Source organism: Eulemur rufifrons, chromosome 28 (assembly GCF_041146395.1).
Source record: "Eulemur rufifrons isolate Redbay chromosome 28, OSU_ERuf_1, whole genome shotgun sequence".
NCBI lineage: Eukaryota > Metazoa > Chordata > Mammalia > Primates > Lemuridae > Eulemur > Eulemur rufifrons.
This window is the reverse complement of record NC_091010.1, coordinates 4,899,903-4,914,377: the sequence shown is the minus strand read 5'-3', so window position 1 is coordinate 4,914,377 and position 14,475 is coordinate 4,899,903. Positions and strand designations below refer to the sequence as shown.

The 14,475-nt window shown below is 42.0% G+C and overlaps 1 protein-coding gene across 14 annotated transcripts in view; it reads left to right on the top strand.

Annotated features, from left to right (window-relative positions):
* WASHC2A (WASH complex subunit 2A) overlaps positions 1-3,433 on the top strand; it is a 55,547-nt gene extending 52,114 nt beyond the window's left edge. For all 14 annotated transcript variants that reach the window (XM_069460609.1, XM_069460608.1, XM_069460606.1 and 11 more), the window contains 3 exons: positions 7-627; positions 1,517-1,694; positions 3,292-3,433. In XM_069460609.1, the coding sequence (XP_069316710.1) occupies positions 7-627; positions 1,517-1,694; positions 3,292-3,431 (939 nt within the window). In that variant the 3' untranslated portion in view covers positions 3,432-3,433. The remainder of the gene's footprint in view (positions 1-6; positions 628-1,516; positions 1,695-3,291) is intronic.
* Positions 3,434-14,475: the final 11,042 nt, after the last annotated feature.

Below are 14,475 nucleotides of genomic sequence, written 5' to 3'. Positions count from 1 at the left end.
TTGCAGAGCCGTGTCAAAATGAGAGGGAAGCGCAGGCCGCAGACCCGAGCAGCTAGGCGTCTGGCTGCCCAGGAGTCCAGTGAGGCCGAGGATGTGAGTGTCCCCAGAGGACCCGCTGCCCAGTTGGCAGACGGCGCCATTGCACCAAATGGTTGCCACCCACAGCCCAGAGCCGCCAGTGGAGAAGACAGCTCTGCGGAGGCCGAGGCAGCTGCTGCTCTACCTTGGGAAGGCCGTCCTGTGCATGGAGTGGACAGAAGCCCCTTTGCAAAGTCTCTGGGTCATCCCAGAGGTGAGGCTGATCTTTTTGGTTCTGGGGACATCTTTTCCAAGGGCACTGGCTCTCATTCCACGGAGAAAACAAAGGCCAAGGCAAAAGCAGCAGAGACCCCAGCCAGCCTGCCAGGGGGAGGTAAAGAAAAGAGCACCATGTTCCCTGCTCTCGGTGAGGCAGGCAGTGATGATGATCTCTTTCAGTCTGTTAAACCAAGACCAGCAAAGAAAATAAATCCCTTTCCTCTCCTGGAAGATGAGGACGATCTCTTTACAAGTCAGAAAGGCAAGAAGAAAGAGTCCAAATCCAACAGTCAGCAGGATGTCGTATCAAAAACACAAGATATTTTTGAGGTAATAGGACATAACATGTCTTTGTGCCTGGTTCTAGGTTAAGGAAAATATCTGATTGGCTCATTTGGTCTGTCGATTACATTAAGCTTGTATGTCATGCGTGCTCGATAACCTACTTGCTTAGGTATAATAATTATAACTAAGCTCTTTTATTAATAAGTCTGAAATTTACTCAGAAGTGGGTTTTTTTGTTTGTTTGTTTGTTTCATTTAGAGGGTAGTTCTTGGCTGGCCATAATCATTGATACAGGTTTTGAATTCTGTAGTGTTTATAGTTTGATTTTGTTATTTTTATAGACTGTTGCTGCAGTCGGGTTCCTTGCATGCTGCTCTGTGACATACATAAAGCCATATTGGTCCAGCTTCAGCGTTTAACCTCTGGTTCTGGGGAAATAGGCCCTGGCTGGAGCTGATGATTTAGGGCAGGCAATGTGGCCTTCAGTGGCATTCGCTCAACAGATGCGTTTATGGCGCATCTGGGAACTGTAGGCTCAAGGTGAACGAGGCAAGTACTCTGCTCCCCAGAGCCCTCAGGGAGGGGAATCGAGTACAGACAGGGAAATAGGTAATTAAGATGTTTTCAAATAGCACTGAGTGTCATGGAGAAAATCACCTGGGGTAGAGTGGTGAGCAGGGGTGGGAGGCACTCCTTCAGGTAGGCCTGGGAGAGACGGGCTCACTGCAGAGCTGGCGTTTGAGCTGAGACTAGAAGAAAGAGCAAGACCAAGCCATGCAGAGATCTGGGGTAGTGCATTCCAGGAAGGGGGGGCAGGTCTTGTGGCTGTTCCCCAGCACCCCAGCAGTTTGCATTTCCACAGCTTGTTGAAATACGTTTTTTTAGTTTAAAAAAATGATTTATAATTATTTTGCTTGTTTTTTGGCATAACAAGGATGATATATTTGCTACAGAAGCAATTAAACCCTCTCAAAAAACAAGAGAGAAGGAGAGAACATTGGAATCCAACTTATTTGATGATAACATTGATATCTTTGCTGACCTAACTGTAAAACCAAAAGAAAAGTCCAAAAAGAAAGTGGAAGCTAAGTCTATATTTGATGATGATATGGGTAAGTTTGGTTTTCTGCATTTCACCTAGAGAATCATTACTGTTCTGTCACTTGGTCTTTCTCCTGCTTGGCCCTTTCCTGGAAACTGAGCCCTAGTGGGTTTCCTTCGTCTTACTGTGTAATCCTGAGTTAGGTTGAGGGTGGATAACTAAATGGACTAGTCATTTTGGTGAAAAACCTTGGTATGATGGACATCAAGGAATTTGAAGGTACCCAAAATTTGAGCTTTAAGTATAATTTAACTTTTATCTTAGTGCACCCTGCCAATCATCTGTGATAAACACTGATGTTATGAAAGGAGGATCGATCAGAAACTAGCCCACATGCTAATGTACGCTGAGGTGGCTGCCCTGAGTGTGGTGCAGTTGGTTGAATCAGAGTCCCAGCTGGAGAGTGTCAGTGGTCTGTGCAGGAGGGCGGGACTGTATAGGGAAGTAGGTTGTAACTCAGACTTTGCATCTCACAGAGATCTTCAGTGATTACGAATGTGTCTTCCCTTTGTGGTACAACTTCTACTTTGTTGATAGGCAAGCTAAATGTCCGATAACCCTAAATGTTGGGCCTCTGATACACCTGTGTTGGTAGAGAAGACTTGGGCTGAGGCCAGATACATGCTTCCCACTCCACCCCCACCCCACCCCCACCCCCAGTCTAGACCTTGAGGCTAACTGGGTGACAGCTGGTGCTGCAGAGCCACACTGGGTCTGTTCACGCAGCCAGCCGTGTGCTCTGTCTCCTTTTGCTTCTCACTACACGGGGTGTGGAAGGGCTTCAATTGCTGCTTTTATTACAAAAAAAGTAGTACATGCTTATTGTAACATATTTGTATAATTCAGAAAATGTAAAGAGTGAAAAACAATGCCTAGAGATAACCAACGATAACAGTTTGGTGTATATCCTTTCAGACTTGATGATATCAGTGTTTATGTACATATAAATATATACCCATTTAGAAAAAATAAGAATATCCTTTATCTGCTCTGCTATTCCTTTTAGTCACTTAATGTCTTTCCATGTCAGTACATAGAGATCTACTTGTTTTTAGTGGTTGTATAGTGATAGAATCCTAGCAGTAGCATTACTGGGTAAGTAACAACTGAGATGAGCTTTAGAGTCAATGAAACACTAAACACAAATGTAGTCACAGAGACATTCTTATTGAGATGCCTCAAATCCATGAATTTATTCTGAAAGACGGTGGATCCTATATTGGATTTCCCTTTCCGTATTTTTATCACTCTTTCCTTTTAAAACCAGTGTGAAAAGAATGTAGAAACAAGTCCAGTGTCAGATAGTAAGGTCATGGGCTGAGTTGGAGATCCAGGTTCCCTTCCCTTTTTCCTCTCTTGTACGTGCACATAGACACATTTTTATAGTTGAGAAAATTGTGCTCAAAAAGAACCTGTGACTTGTATGTAATCATAAAACTTAATTACTAACAGAGCGAGGAGCAGAATCTTAAGAAGCTTGAGTTCTATATTAGTGTCTTTGGGTACCCATACTGTTTCTAGAATTGGGTCTGTGATGCTTTGTTTGGATGTGTCTTAAAAGTACCCATTTTTTGCCTGTTTAACAACTTTTTTTTTTCTTTTTAAAGATGATATCTTCTCCTCTGGTATCCAAGCTAAGACAACCAAACCAAAAAACCGATCTACACAAGCAGCACCTGAATCAAGATCTGAACACAAGGTGTCCAGCATATTTGATGATCCCCTGAATGCCTTTGGAGGCCAGTAGAGCATACAGGGTGTTCACATCTTATCCTTCAGCTACATCCTTGAGTTAGTGATGATGTCTTATATACTCATGGTCTTAACTGGATTACAAAAAGGAAATACTAAAACAGCTAGCTCACCTTTTACCCAATGTACTTAGTATTTTTTTGCACTGGTTTTAATCATGCTTAATACTATGAAACAAAAATAAATGTTTCACAATGGTTGGTTTGTTTTTAATTATAGTTTGCTTTAATTAGCCTTGGTGTGGTTACAATATGATTTAGGGCTTACTAGAGAAGAAATCTTTTTGTGGTTTTCATGGGTGGGCAGGGAAACTCAAAGGTAGCAAATGCAAGACAGATGACCAAGAGTGTTCATTACATGGATAGGAGCCCTAACTTAGTCAGGGCTTGGGCAGGTAAAAGAGAAAGAAAATGAGTTTATTCTTCATAAGTCTTAGCAATGTGAGAGGAGGTTTCCACTGATCCTACTGAATTCTGAAGATGCGTCTACAAGTCCTCTAAGGCAAGGTTTGGCAAACTATGCCCCTCCACTGTCTGATTTTGTAAGTAAAGTTTTATTGGAACACAGCCACACCCACTTATTTACTTGTCATCTGTGACTTCTTTTATCCTACCTCCAATGCCAGAGTTGAGTAATTGTGACAGAGACTGGATGGCCCACCAAGCCTACGAAGTTTTCTATTTGCCCCATTACAGAAACAGTTTGCTGACCCTTGCTCTAAGGCATCCATTTCCATCCTTGTCTTGTAGAGGCAGCAGAATGAACCCAGGTAATAGGGAGAAGTGCTGAGGATGGAAATGTCAGTCTCTACAGCGTGCTGCCGCATAGAACTCTGCACTGATGCGAATGTTCTGTATCCAGTGCAGCAGTCGCTAGCCCCGTGGATCGCTCACCCCTGTTCCAGTCTTTGTTTTTCTGTGCAGTTTGTCTTGCTTTTGAGTATTCAGTCTGTAATCAGGGCACAATTTTGTAGGCCAGCCAGGTTGGCCTCACCAATCCTGAAGTCACTAATGGCTTCCTTGGGCATTGTTTGATCAGATCAGGAATTATATGCAGAGTCAAAGATTTTGTACAGCTCCCACAGGTCAGCGGTTTGCCCTACTCTGCTGTGAGAGTGACCTAATGGCAGAAGAGGGTACTTACTAGTTACCTACTCCTTTTCCCTATTCATTTTTTCATCTTCCTTCTGTTCCTTAGGTTAGGGGTCTCCAATCTATTCAGCATTAAGCATGCATAGAGATTAACACATTAACTGCCATGCGAGATGTGTTTAACTCATGCTAGTTTTGAGCCTGGGGCTTTGTGAAGCATATGAAGACTCAGTTCTCCAAAACAAATTCAATAAGTATGTCATGAGTCACATATAACTCAGCTGGCGTGCAGTGTAAACATTGATTTTAGAACCGCCTGAGTTGCATATAACTCAAGCACAGAAAACAGTACAAAATAAATTTTTCATTGAATTAGGATCATTTCGTTTCGAAGTTTTTTTCTAGTGTGGCAGTCAATGTGTTAAGAAGGAACCAGTGGCAAGAAAGAGGAATGAAAGTCCAGTGCTTCACCATACGCCCCAGCGTAAGCACAGTAGTATTTTGCACTGTGGAGATAAGTTAGTTGGTAGGGTCAATCTCAGAGGAGGAGGCTGGGAGACAGACAGGTGTTCAGTTTCATCTTAGACGGGTTCCTCTGAGTCACAAGTTGAGTGATGAGCATGAGTGAACCTGCAGTGGGAGAGATTGCATTCATTGTCAGTTGAGTAATCCACCTAGTTAAATAGATTAACAGAATTGGAAACTCTATTAGGAACCACCTGTGTGGGGAATGAAGCAGTGGGGACCCATGGTTTACACTCCAGCTCAGCAGCTTGGAAGCTGCAGCAGGAAGGAAGAGTGGCTGGGCTTACCGAACGCTGGCATTTGCGCCAGGTTGCCCACAATACCGCCTACAGTTCTCAGTAAATAGGATGAGGCCTACTACAGAAGGTTATCTACTTTCGCCCTTGTCTTCAACCAGGCATGGTAATGCCCCCATTTTTCAGATGAGGCAATTGAGGCCAGAAACGTTAGAGGATGGAGAAGCCCAGGAAAGGGAATTTGTTCAGGGCAGGCCAGCCCGGAACGCACAAGTCCACCGACTGGACAGCGTCTGCCCGGGACCTCCAAGAGGGCCTTCGGTGGGTGTCAGCGAAGGCGCTCCGGAGCCCTTGTCCACTGGGCGCCAACCCCGCCGTTCCCAGCAGGCTGTGCGGCTAGCCCTCAGCGGCCCACTTGGGCCGGAGTCAGGTGGTCGTTGTTAGCAATAGAGAGTCAACATCCGGGCCTCTCGTAAACAACAACCACCCCCGAACGCAAAGGAGTCCCCGACTCCGAGCAACCGCTGGCGACCGGCGGCCAGGCCCCGCCTTCGCCCCCGCTGATTGGAGGGAGACGTGAGCGCCGGCAAGCGATTGGAAGGGGCGTCACAAAGGGGCGGGGGCGCGGCGGCCGCGGAGCGTTGCCCGTCAGTGCCTATCGGAGCGTCGCTCGCGGAGCTGGGCGTCCCAAGGTGGGCCTGTCGGGAGGGCGAGCGAGCAAGCGGACGACCCTGCGGGTGAGGGAGAGCGGGAGAGCGGGCAGGATGGGGAGGGCGCGCGGGGCCGCGGGCTGCTGAGCCGGGTCTCGCTGCTGCCGCCGACCTTCGCGGGGCCAGAGAGGCGCGCAGGGCAGCCGGATCGCGCCCCGTCCGCCGCCACCGCCTCGGGTCGGGCGTGGCGGGCCGCCTCTGCCCGGCACGCGCGCTCCGGTGCTGGTCTCTCCGCGGGCGCGACGTAGACTTTCCCGCGTACCGCCATCCCTGACGGGTGCTGATCTCCGAGTCCCCGTTCTCACGCGGAGCCCGCCCACTGTACTCCGGGTTCAGGCGTCTGGATGCCTGAGTGGATCCCGGAGGAGCAAGGGCCGCGCAGGTGACTCCGCGAGCTCTAAGTGTAGGTGTGCGTCGAAGGCTTGTGTCGATGGTGACTCCAGTCCTGACTCCAGGATAGAGGTTAGGCTACAGAGGCATTGGGCGGTGGGTGTGATTCTGTAGCTTGTGTTTAAAACTTTAGGGATGTTTTCACATACTACTAAGTGTAGCTCTGTGACAGCATCTTTAATGGCTGCATCACATTCTGGGTATCTTTATCTTGGGGGAAAATTTTAACAGGTAACTGCCCTTTTGTGGCCAGGCTTCTTTAGAACAGAGGATGAAGCAAATTCTAAGATACTGACATTATTTAATACTTATTTAGCGCTATTTTTGCCTTATGTATTTTTAAATTCCCTTTCATTTTTTTGGTGAGTGTGCTTTTAGAACTTTTTCATAAGACATATGAGAAATGCTTTGGTAATTGATTTAGAAATGCTTTTTGATGCCATTACTCTTGATAGCTAGGCGTGTTTTTTGAATTATTTGTAAAAATTCTGGAAATACTTTTTTTCTCTACCTTCCTTCTTTCTTTTCCTTTACCCTTCTATTTTTTACCTGTTCTTGTGTCATTTTGTATCCCATCTTTGAGTCTTCCTTGACCCTGCATTTTCCAACATCATAGGGTCCCATAACATGCTCAAGCATGACCGCATGCCTCCTTGAGAAGCTGTCTGTGGACCCAGCTGTTGGTACTAGCTAGGCCTTTGGCCTGCTGGAGCTTCCATTTGCTCCTCTCCCATTCTCTAGTCCTCCAGTCTGGGTTAACCAGATTTCGTGGCCTGCTTTTTTCTCTGCGACAGTGATTTCTACTGCTGAGATGTATAATTATTTTCTGGGGGCAGACATTTTCAGTTTTGCTTACCAGCTTTGGCTCTTTTTGGTTATTGGAAATTATTCCATTGACTGGACCCAGACTTATGGTGAAAGTTCCAGCAGAGTACTGTACTGGATTTTTTTGTCTTCTGGCCTGTAATCACTTTATCCATTCTCACTATAGATGAAAAATTTCCTCCAGATCTATCTGCTACCTTCTACCCTTCCCCAGCTTGTTTATTATTTTTAGGATATCATTATGCAAGAGCACTGTGGTAAGAAAATGCTCCTTATGTCCTCTGCTAAATTCCTTGGGCAGAAGGAAAGCAGAATTCCTTGCCTACTGGTCACCTATGCCTTTATTTCTATAATGTTCATTTCAGCATTCCTGACACCTGGCTTCTGTTGCTGGAGCTGCTATTAATACTATGTAGGTAGAGAGTGCTGTTGGTTTGGGGGGAACAGACACTGATAATTCTATAGTACACTTTTATTCAGTATAGCATGATAAATATGTTTTTATGAATTCATGTTATCCAAAATTATATTATAAAAGCAGTTGTTTCGATGAGGAAAGGGGGTTAGGGTTAGGGAGCTCCAAAGTCATTTTTCCTACAGATATTTCACTATTAAAGAAATAAGAATATGTAACAAAACCTAAGCACTATAGCTCTTTATTTAGCTTTTATATAAGAGTATTAGTTTTTTACCACTATCACCAGCAATATTACTAGCATGGCACTTGTATTACTATATTTATTACTCATTATTTTGATAAATAGTATAACAACACTCAAAATAGCTGTGCTGCAAGCAACAGCTTTTCTTTCTGTGCTACCATCTCTTTTAGGACCATTAGCAGTCTGCACAATGCCGTTCAGGTTCCTGAATGAATGAATTAATTATGTTTCCTATTAGTATTATGAAAACTCTCATTATAGCAGAAATACCTGTATGTCCATGTATGTTATGAGTTGGATAAACTTTGGACTTCATTTGGAGTGAGTCAGAACGTGATTCCTGTGGGAACAAATATCTCCTTCCAAAAAAACTTTTGGAGCATAACCAAGTATTTATTCATCTCTGAAACAGGGAAAATACCTTACCTATATCACAGGTTTGTTCTAAGGATCAACTGACAGTAAATATTTATTTATTCTGTCACTGAACAAATCTTTAATGAGAACCAATATGTGCAAAACACTGTGCTCGGTGATTGAGAGGTAAATCAGATAGGCTCTCTTCAGTTTAGTAGAGCAAGAAAGCTATGTAAAAAATGAAATTGATTGTTATGGGTGCAATATATGATTGTACAGTTAGTGGTGCAAAAGAGAGTAAGTATAAAAGGCTTTGTGGAATAGTTGATGTTTGAGCTGAATATTGAAAATGATTAGTTGCTTGTTAGGTAGCCATGAATGAGCATGGTGATGAGTAGAACAGAGCAGGAGCAACAGTATAAGAGGCTAGTGTGTTCTGAAGCTGCAGGTGCAGATGATTAGAGGATAAAAGTACCAGAGATGTTGCAGGGTGTGAGGTAAGGTGTACAGATGAATAAAATTGGGCTGGAAGGTGAGATGCATGATCTTAGGAGTCTTTCTAAGGAGTCTGAATTTTATTCTGTAGAGAGTAAGAAACCATTATAGGGCCTTGAACTAAGAAATAACATGATTGGTTCTACATTTTCAAAAGATAACTGTGCTCCATAGCATATGTCATTAGGAAAATGCAAATTAAAATAACAATGAAATACCACTATATGACTATTAGAATGGCCAAAATCCAGAACACTACCACCACCAAATGCTGGTGAGGATGTAGAACAGCAGAAACTCTTATTCATTGCTTGTGGGAATGCAAAATGGTATAACCACTTTGGAAGATGTTTGGCAGCTTCTTATAAAATTAAACATACTCTTACCGTATGATCCAGCACATATGCTCATTGAAATTTGCCCACATGAGTTGAAAACTATGTCCACACAAAAAGCTGTATGCCAGTGTCTATAGCAGCTTTGTTTGTAATTCCCAAAACTTGGAAGCCCTTGGAACATGTCTTTTAGTAGGTGAATGGAGAAATAAACTGCGGTACATCCAGACAATAGAATATTATTCAGCACCAAAAGAAATGAGCTATCAAGGCATGAAAAGATATGGGGGAGACTTAAACGCATTTTACTAAGTGAAAGAAGCCAATCTGAAAAGGCTGCATACTGTATGTTTCCAACAATATGACATTCTAGAAAAGACAAAACTATAGAGATGGTAAAAAGACCAGTGGTTGACGGGATTGGGAGGAGAGAGAGATGAATAGGCAAAGCACAGAGGATTTTTAGAACAGTGTACCTATTTTGTGTTACACTATAATGGTGTATACATGTGATTATACATTTGTCCAAACTCACCGAGAGTGAACCCTAGTGTAAACTGTGGACTCTGGTAACGATGTCACTGAAGGGTCATCATTTGTAATGAATGTGCCACTTTGGTGCAGGATGTGATAGGAGGAGGCTGGGAGGGGAGCAGAGGTATGAGGGAACTCTCTGTACTTTCTGATCAATTTTGCTGTCAACCTAAAACTGCTCAAAAGATAAAGTCTATTCAGAAGGGGAAAAATTCATATTTTAGACTAACATATTAATTTTTCTCATTTAGTCCCTTAATTGGTGAGGTTTTGCTGCAATGCTTTCTAAAATTATTTTAGAACTTTGTGTGACTTCTCCCTTGCTTAAACATTGAGAATAAAATAATTGAGAGTAAATTGAGAGTGAAATAATTACGTAACAGTGTGATAATATGATACCATGATCCAGTTTTTTTTTTTTTTTTTTTTTTTGAGACAGAGTCTCATTCTGTTGCCCGGGCTAGAGTGAGTGCCGTGGCATCAGCCTAGCTCACAGCAACCTCAAACTCCTGGGCTCAAGCGACCTCCTGCCTCAGCCTCCCGAGTAGCTGGGACTACAGGCATGCACCACTATGCCCGGCTAATTTTTTCTATATATATTTTTAGCTGTCCATATAATTTCTTTCTATTTTTAGTAGAGATGGGATCTCGCTCTTGCTCAGGCTGGTCTCGAACTCCTGAGCTCAAACGATCCGCCCACCTCGGCCTCCCAGAGTGCTAGGATTACAGGCGTGAGCCACCGCGCCCGGCCTTTTTTTTTTTTTTTGAGACAGAGTCTCACTCTGTTGCCCGGGCTAGAGTGAGTGCCGTGGCGTCAGTCTAGCTCACAGCAACCTCAAACTCCTGGGCTTAAGCGATCCTACTGCCTCAGCCTCCCGAGTAGCTGGGACTACAGGCATGCGCCACCATGCCCGGCTAATTTTTTGTACATATATATTTTAGTTGTCCATATAATTTCTTTCTATTTTTAGTAGAGACGGGGTCTCACTCTTGCTCAGGCTGGTCTCGAACTCCTGACCTCGAGCGATCCACCCGCCTCGGCCTCCCAGAGTGCTAGGATTACAGGCGTGAGCCACCGCGCCCGGCCCCATGATCCAGTTTTTATAAGCTTTCTTTTCAAAATTGAAAAAAAGATAACTGTTGGCATCATGGAGGACAGATTGGAAGAGTGAAGGGCGGGAATCCAGGATCATAAGTAGGCCTTGAAAATTGCTTATTTGAGAGTTAATGAAGCCCTTAAACTAAGTCCTAGTCAGTATGTATGGAGATTGTAACAAATTGTAGAAATATTGAGAAGTTATTTAGATAGAATGAATAATATTTGATAAAACAACGAAGTGATTATAATCAACAATAAATTATGGTATACTTTACAATAAAGAGTGGATGGAATATTCCTAACACAAAGAAATGTTAAATGCCTGAGGTTATGGATACCCCAGTTATCCTGATTTGATTAATTCACATTTTATGCCTGTATCAAAACATCACATGTACCCCATAAAGATATACAACTATTATGTACCCATAAAAATTAAAAATAAAAAAAAATAAGTTGTATTGTCAGGATTGGTCACTTCTAGATGTCATGGGGATGGGAGGAAAATCCAAAATGATTCCTAGATTTCTAGCTTGAGTGACTGGATGAATGGTGGTACTCTACCAAGGTGAGGACTATAGGATAAAAAGTATGTTTGTGGAAAGGATGATTAGTTTTGGATATGTTGGACTTCAGGTGTGTGTGGAGTATCCAGATTTCAGATGCCTATGGAATATCATACTTGCAGAGTGGAAATTATTAACCAGATAACAGTCTTTAAAACTGCTCCTGTAAACACATTTCTATGAAAATTGTAGTGACTTCAGTGGTATCTCATATCCTTTGGTAGAAAAAAAAGTATAAACTTTATATATGATCCATATTTCCTTTTGATTGTTACACTTCCGTAGTGTTCACTTTCTCTTCACCTAAGCTTACTTACTATCCTTCTCCCACTTTGAGACTTTACCCATCCTGAAGTACATTCAAAAGTTTACCCAAGTTTGCTCTAGGGCAGGGGTCCCCCAGCCTATGGTGAGTTGTATAATTATTTCATTATATATTACAATGTAATAATAGAAATAAAGTGCACAATAAATGTAATGTGCTTGACTCATCCCTAAACCATCCCTCTTTCCTGGCCCATGGAAAAAGTTGTCTTCCATGAAAACGGTTCCTGGTGCCAAAAAGGTTGGAGACCACAGTGAGTCTAGGGAACACTTCTTAACTCATCCTATGAAGCCAATACCAAACCCAAACAAAGACATAAAGAAAACTATAGATCCTTATCTCTTTTGAATGTAGACACAGAAATCCTCAAGAAATACTACCAAACCAAATGCAGCAACATATATAAATTATTATACACTATGTATAAATGTGATTTATCCCGGGAATTCAAGGTTGATTTGACACACAAAAATACACTGTATTATTCAGAGAGGAAGCAAAAACCACATGATCATTTCAATAGACACTGAAAAAAAGCATTTGACAAAATTCACACCCCTTCATGATTGAAAAAAAAAAAAACCAAACACCTAAATAATGTAGGAATAGAAAGGAAGCTTCTATGAAAACAACCCCATAGCTGACATCATACCTAATAGCTAAAGACTTGATGCGTTCCTCCTACAATCAGGAATAAGACAAGGATGTCTAGTCTCACCACTTTTATTCAACCTTGTACTGAAGGTTTTAAGTAGGGCAATTAGGCAAGAAAGGGAAATAAAGGGCACATATATTGGAAAAGAAGTAGTAAAACTATTTGCAGATAACATGATCCTGTATATAAGGCTTTATATAGAAAATCCTGGGCCGGGCGCGGTGGCTCACGCCTGTAATCCTAGCACTCTGGGAGGCCGAGGCGGGTGGATTGCTCAAGGTCAGGAGTTCGAGACCAGCCTGAGCGAGACCCCGTCTCTACTAAAAATAGAAAGACATTATATGGACACCTAAAAATCTATATAGAAAAAATTAGCCGGGCATAGTGGCGCATGCCTGTAGTCCCAGCTACTTGGGAGGCTGAGGCAGTAGGATCGCTTAAGCCCAGGAGTTTGAGGTTGCTGTGAGCTAAGCTGACGCCACGGCACTCACTCTAGCCTGGGCAACAAAGTGAGACTCTGTCTCAACAAAAAAAAAAAAAAAAAAGAAAATCCTAAGGAATCCACTAAAAACCTGTTAGAGTTAAATAAACAGTTCAGCACAGTTGCAGTGTATAAGACCAATACACTATTAAAGTGTATTCCTATGCACTAGCAATGAACAATCTCAAAAAATTTAAGACTATAATTCCATTTATAATAGCATCAAAAAGAATAAAATAGGAATAAATTTAACAAAAGAGTATAAAACTTATACTTTAAAAACTGTAAAATGTTGAAAGAAATTAAAGAGATACTTAAAGATGACATATTTATGGACTGGAAGATGGCAATACTCTCTGAATTGATCTATAGACTCAACACAATCTCTAACAAAATTCTACCTGGCATTTTTGCAGTATGGGCAAGCTGATGCTAAAATTCATACAGAGATTCACGGCACTCAGAATAGCCAACAAGCTGGAAAGAGAAGGACAGATTGGAGGACTCACACTTCCTGATTTCAAAGCTTACTACAAAGCGATAGTAATCAAGACAGTGTGGTACTGGCATAAGGATAGGCATGCAGGTCAATGGAATAGAATTAAGAGTCTAGCAATAAACCCTCACATTTACAGTCAATTGATTTTTAACAAGTGTTCCAAGACAATTCAGCAGGGAAAGAATGGTCTTTCCAACAAATGGTAACTGGAAGAACTGTTTATCCACATGTAAAAGAATCAAATTGGACCCCTACTTCACACCATACACAAAAATAAATTCAAAATGGACAATAGACCTAAATATAAGAGCTAAAACTATACAAGTCGTAGAAAAATATATGGGTAAATCTTTTTTTTTTTTTTTTTTTGAGACAGAGTCTTGCTCTTTTGCCCTGGCTAGAGTGCAGTGGCATCATTGTATCTCACTGTAACCTCAAACTCCTGGACTGAAGAGATCCTCCTGCCTCAGCCTCCTGAGTAGCTGGGATTATAGGCACATACCACGATGCCTGGTTAAGTTTTCTATTTTTCGTATGGGGTTTCTCTCTCACTCTTGTTCAGGCTGGTCTTGAACTCCTGAGCTCAAGCAATCCTTCCACCTTGGCCTCCTAGAGTGCTAGGTTTACAGGCGTGAGCCACCACACCCGGCCGAATAAATCTTTATTACTTTGGGTTAGGCCAGACTTTTTATATATGACAACAAAAGGAAAAATAGCCAAATTAGACTTTATCAAAATTAAAAACTTACGTGTTTCAAAAGGTAACATCAATAAAGTTAAAAGTCCACGAAATGGGAGAAAATATTTGCCAATCATATAACTGATAAGGGGCTTGTATCTAGAATATATATTTAAAAACTCTTACAACTCAAATCCAATTAAAAATGGATAAAAGTTCGTAATAGACATTTCTCCAGAGAAGATATACAAATGGCCAATAGTCACATAAAAAGATGCTCAACATCATTAGTCATTTGAGCAATGTGAATGACAACCATAAGGAGATACTACTTTACACCCACCAGGATGACTTTAATCAAAAAGACAATAAAAAGTATTGGCAACGATATGGAGAAATTGGCACCCTCATTCATTGTTGGTAGAATGACTGTAAAATGGTTCAGACCACTTTGGAAAACAGTTTGGTAGTTCCACAAATTATTAAACATAGAGTTACCATATAACCCAGCAAATCTACTACAGATATATATCAAAGAGAAAGGAAAACATGTCCACGAAAAAACTTGTAGTGAA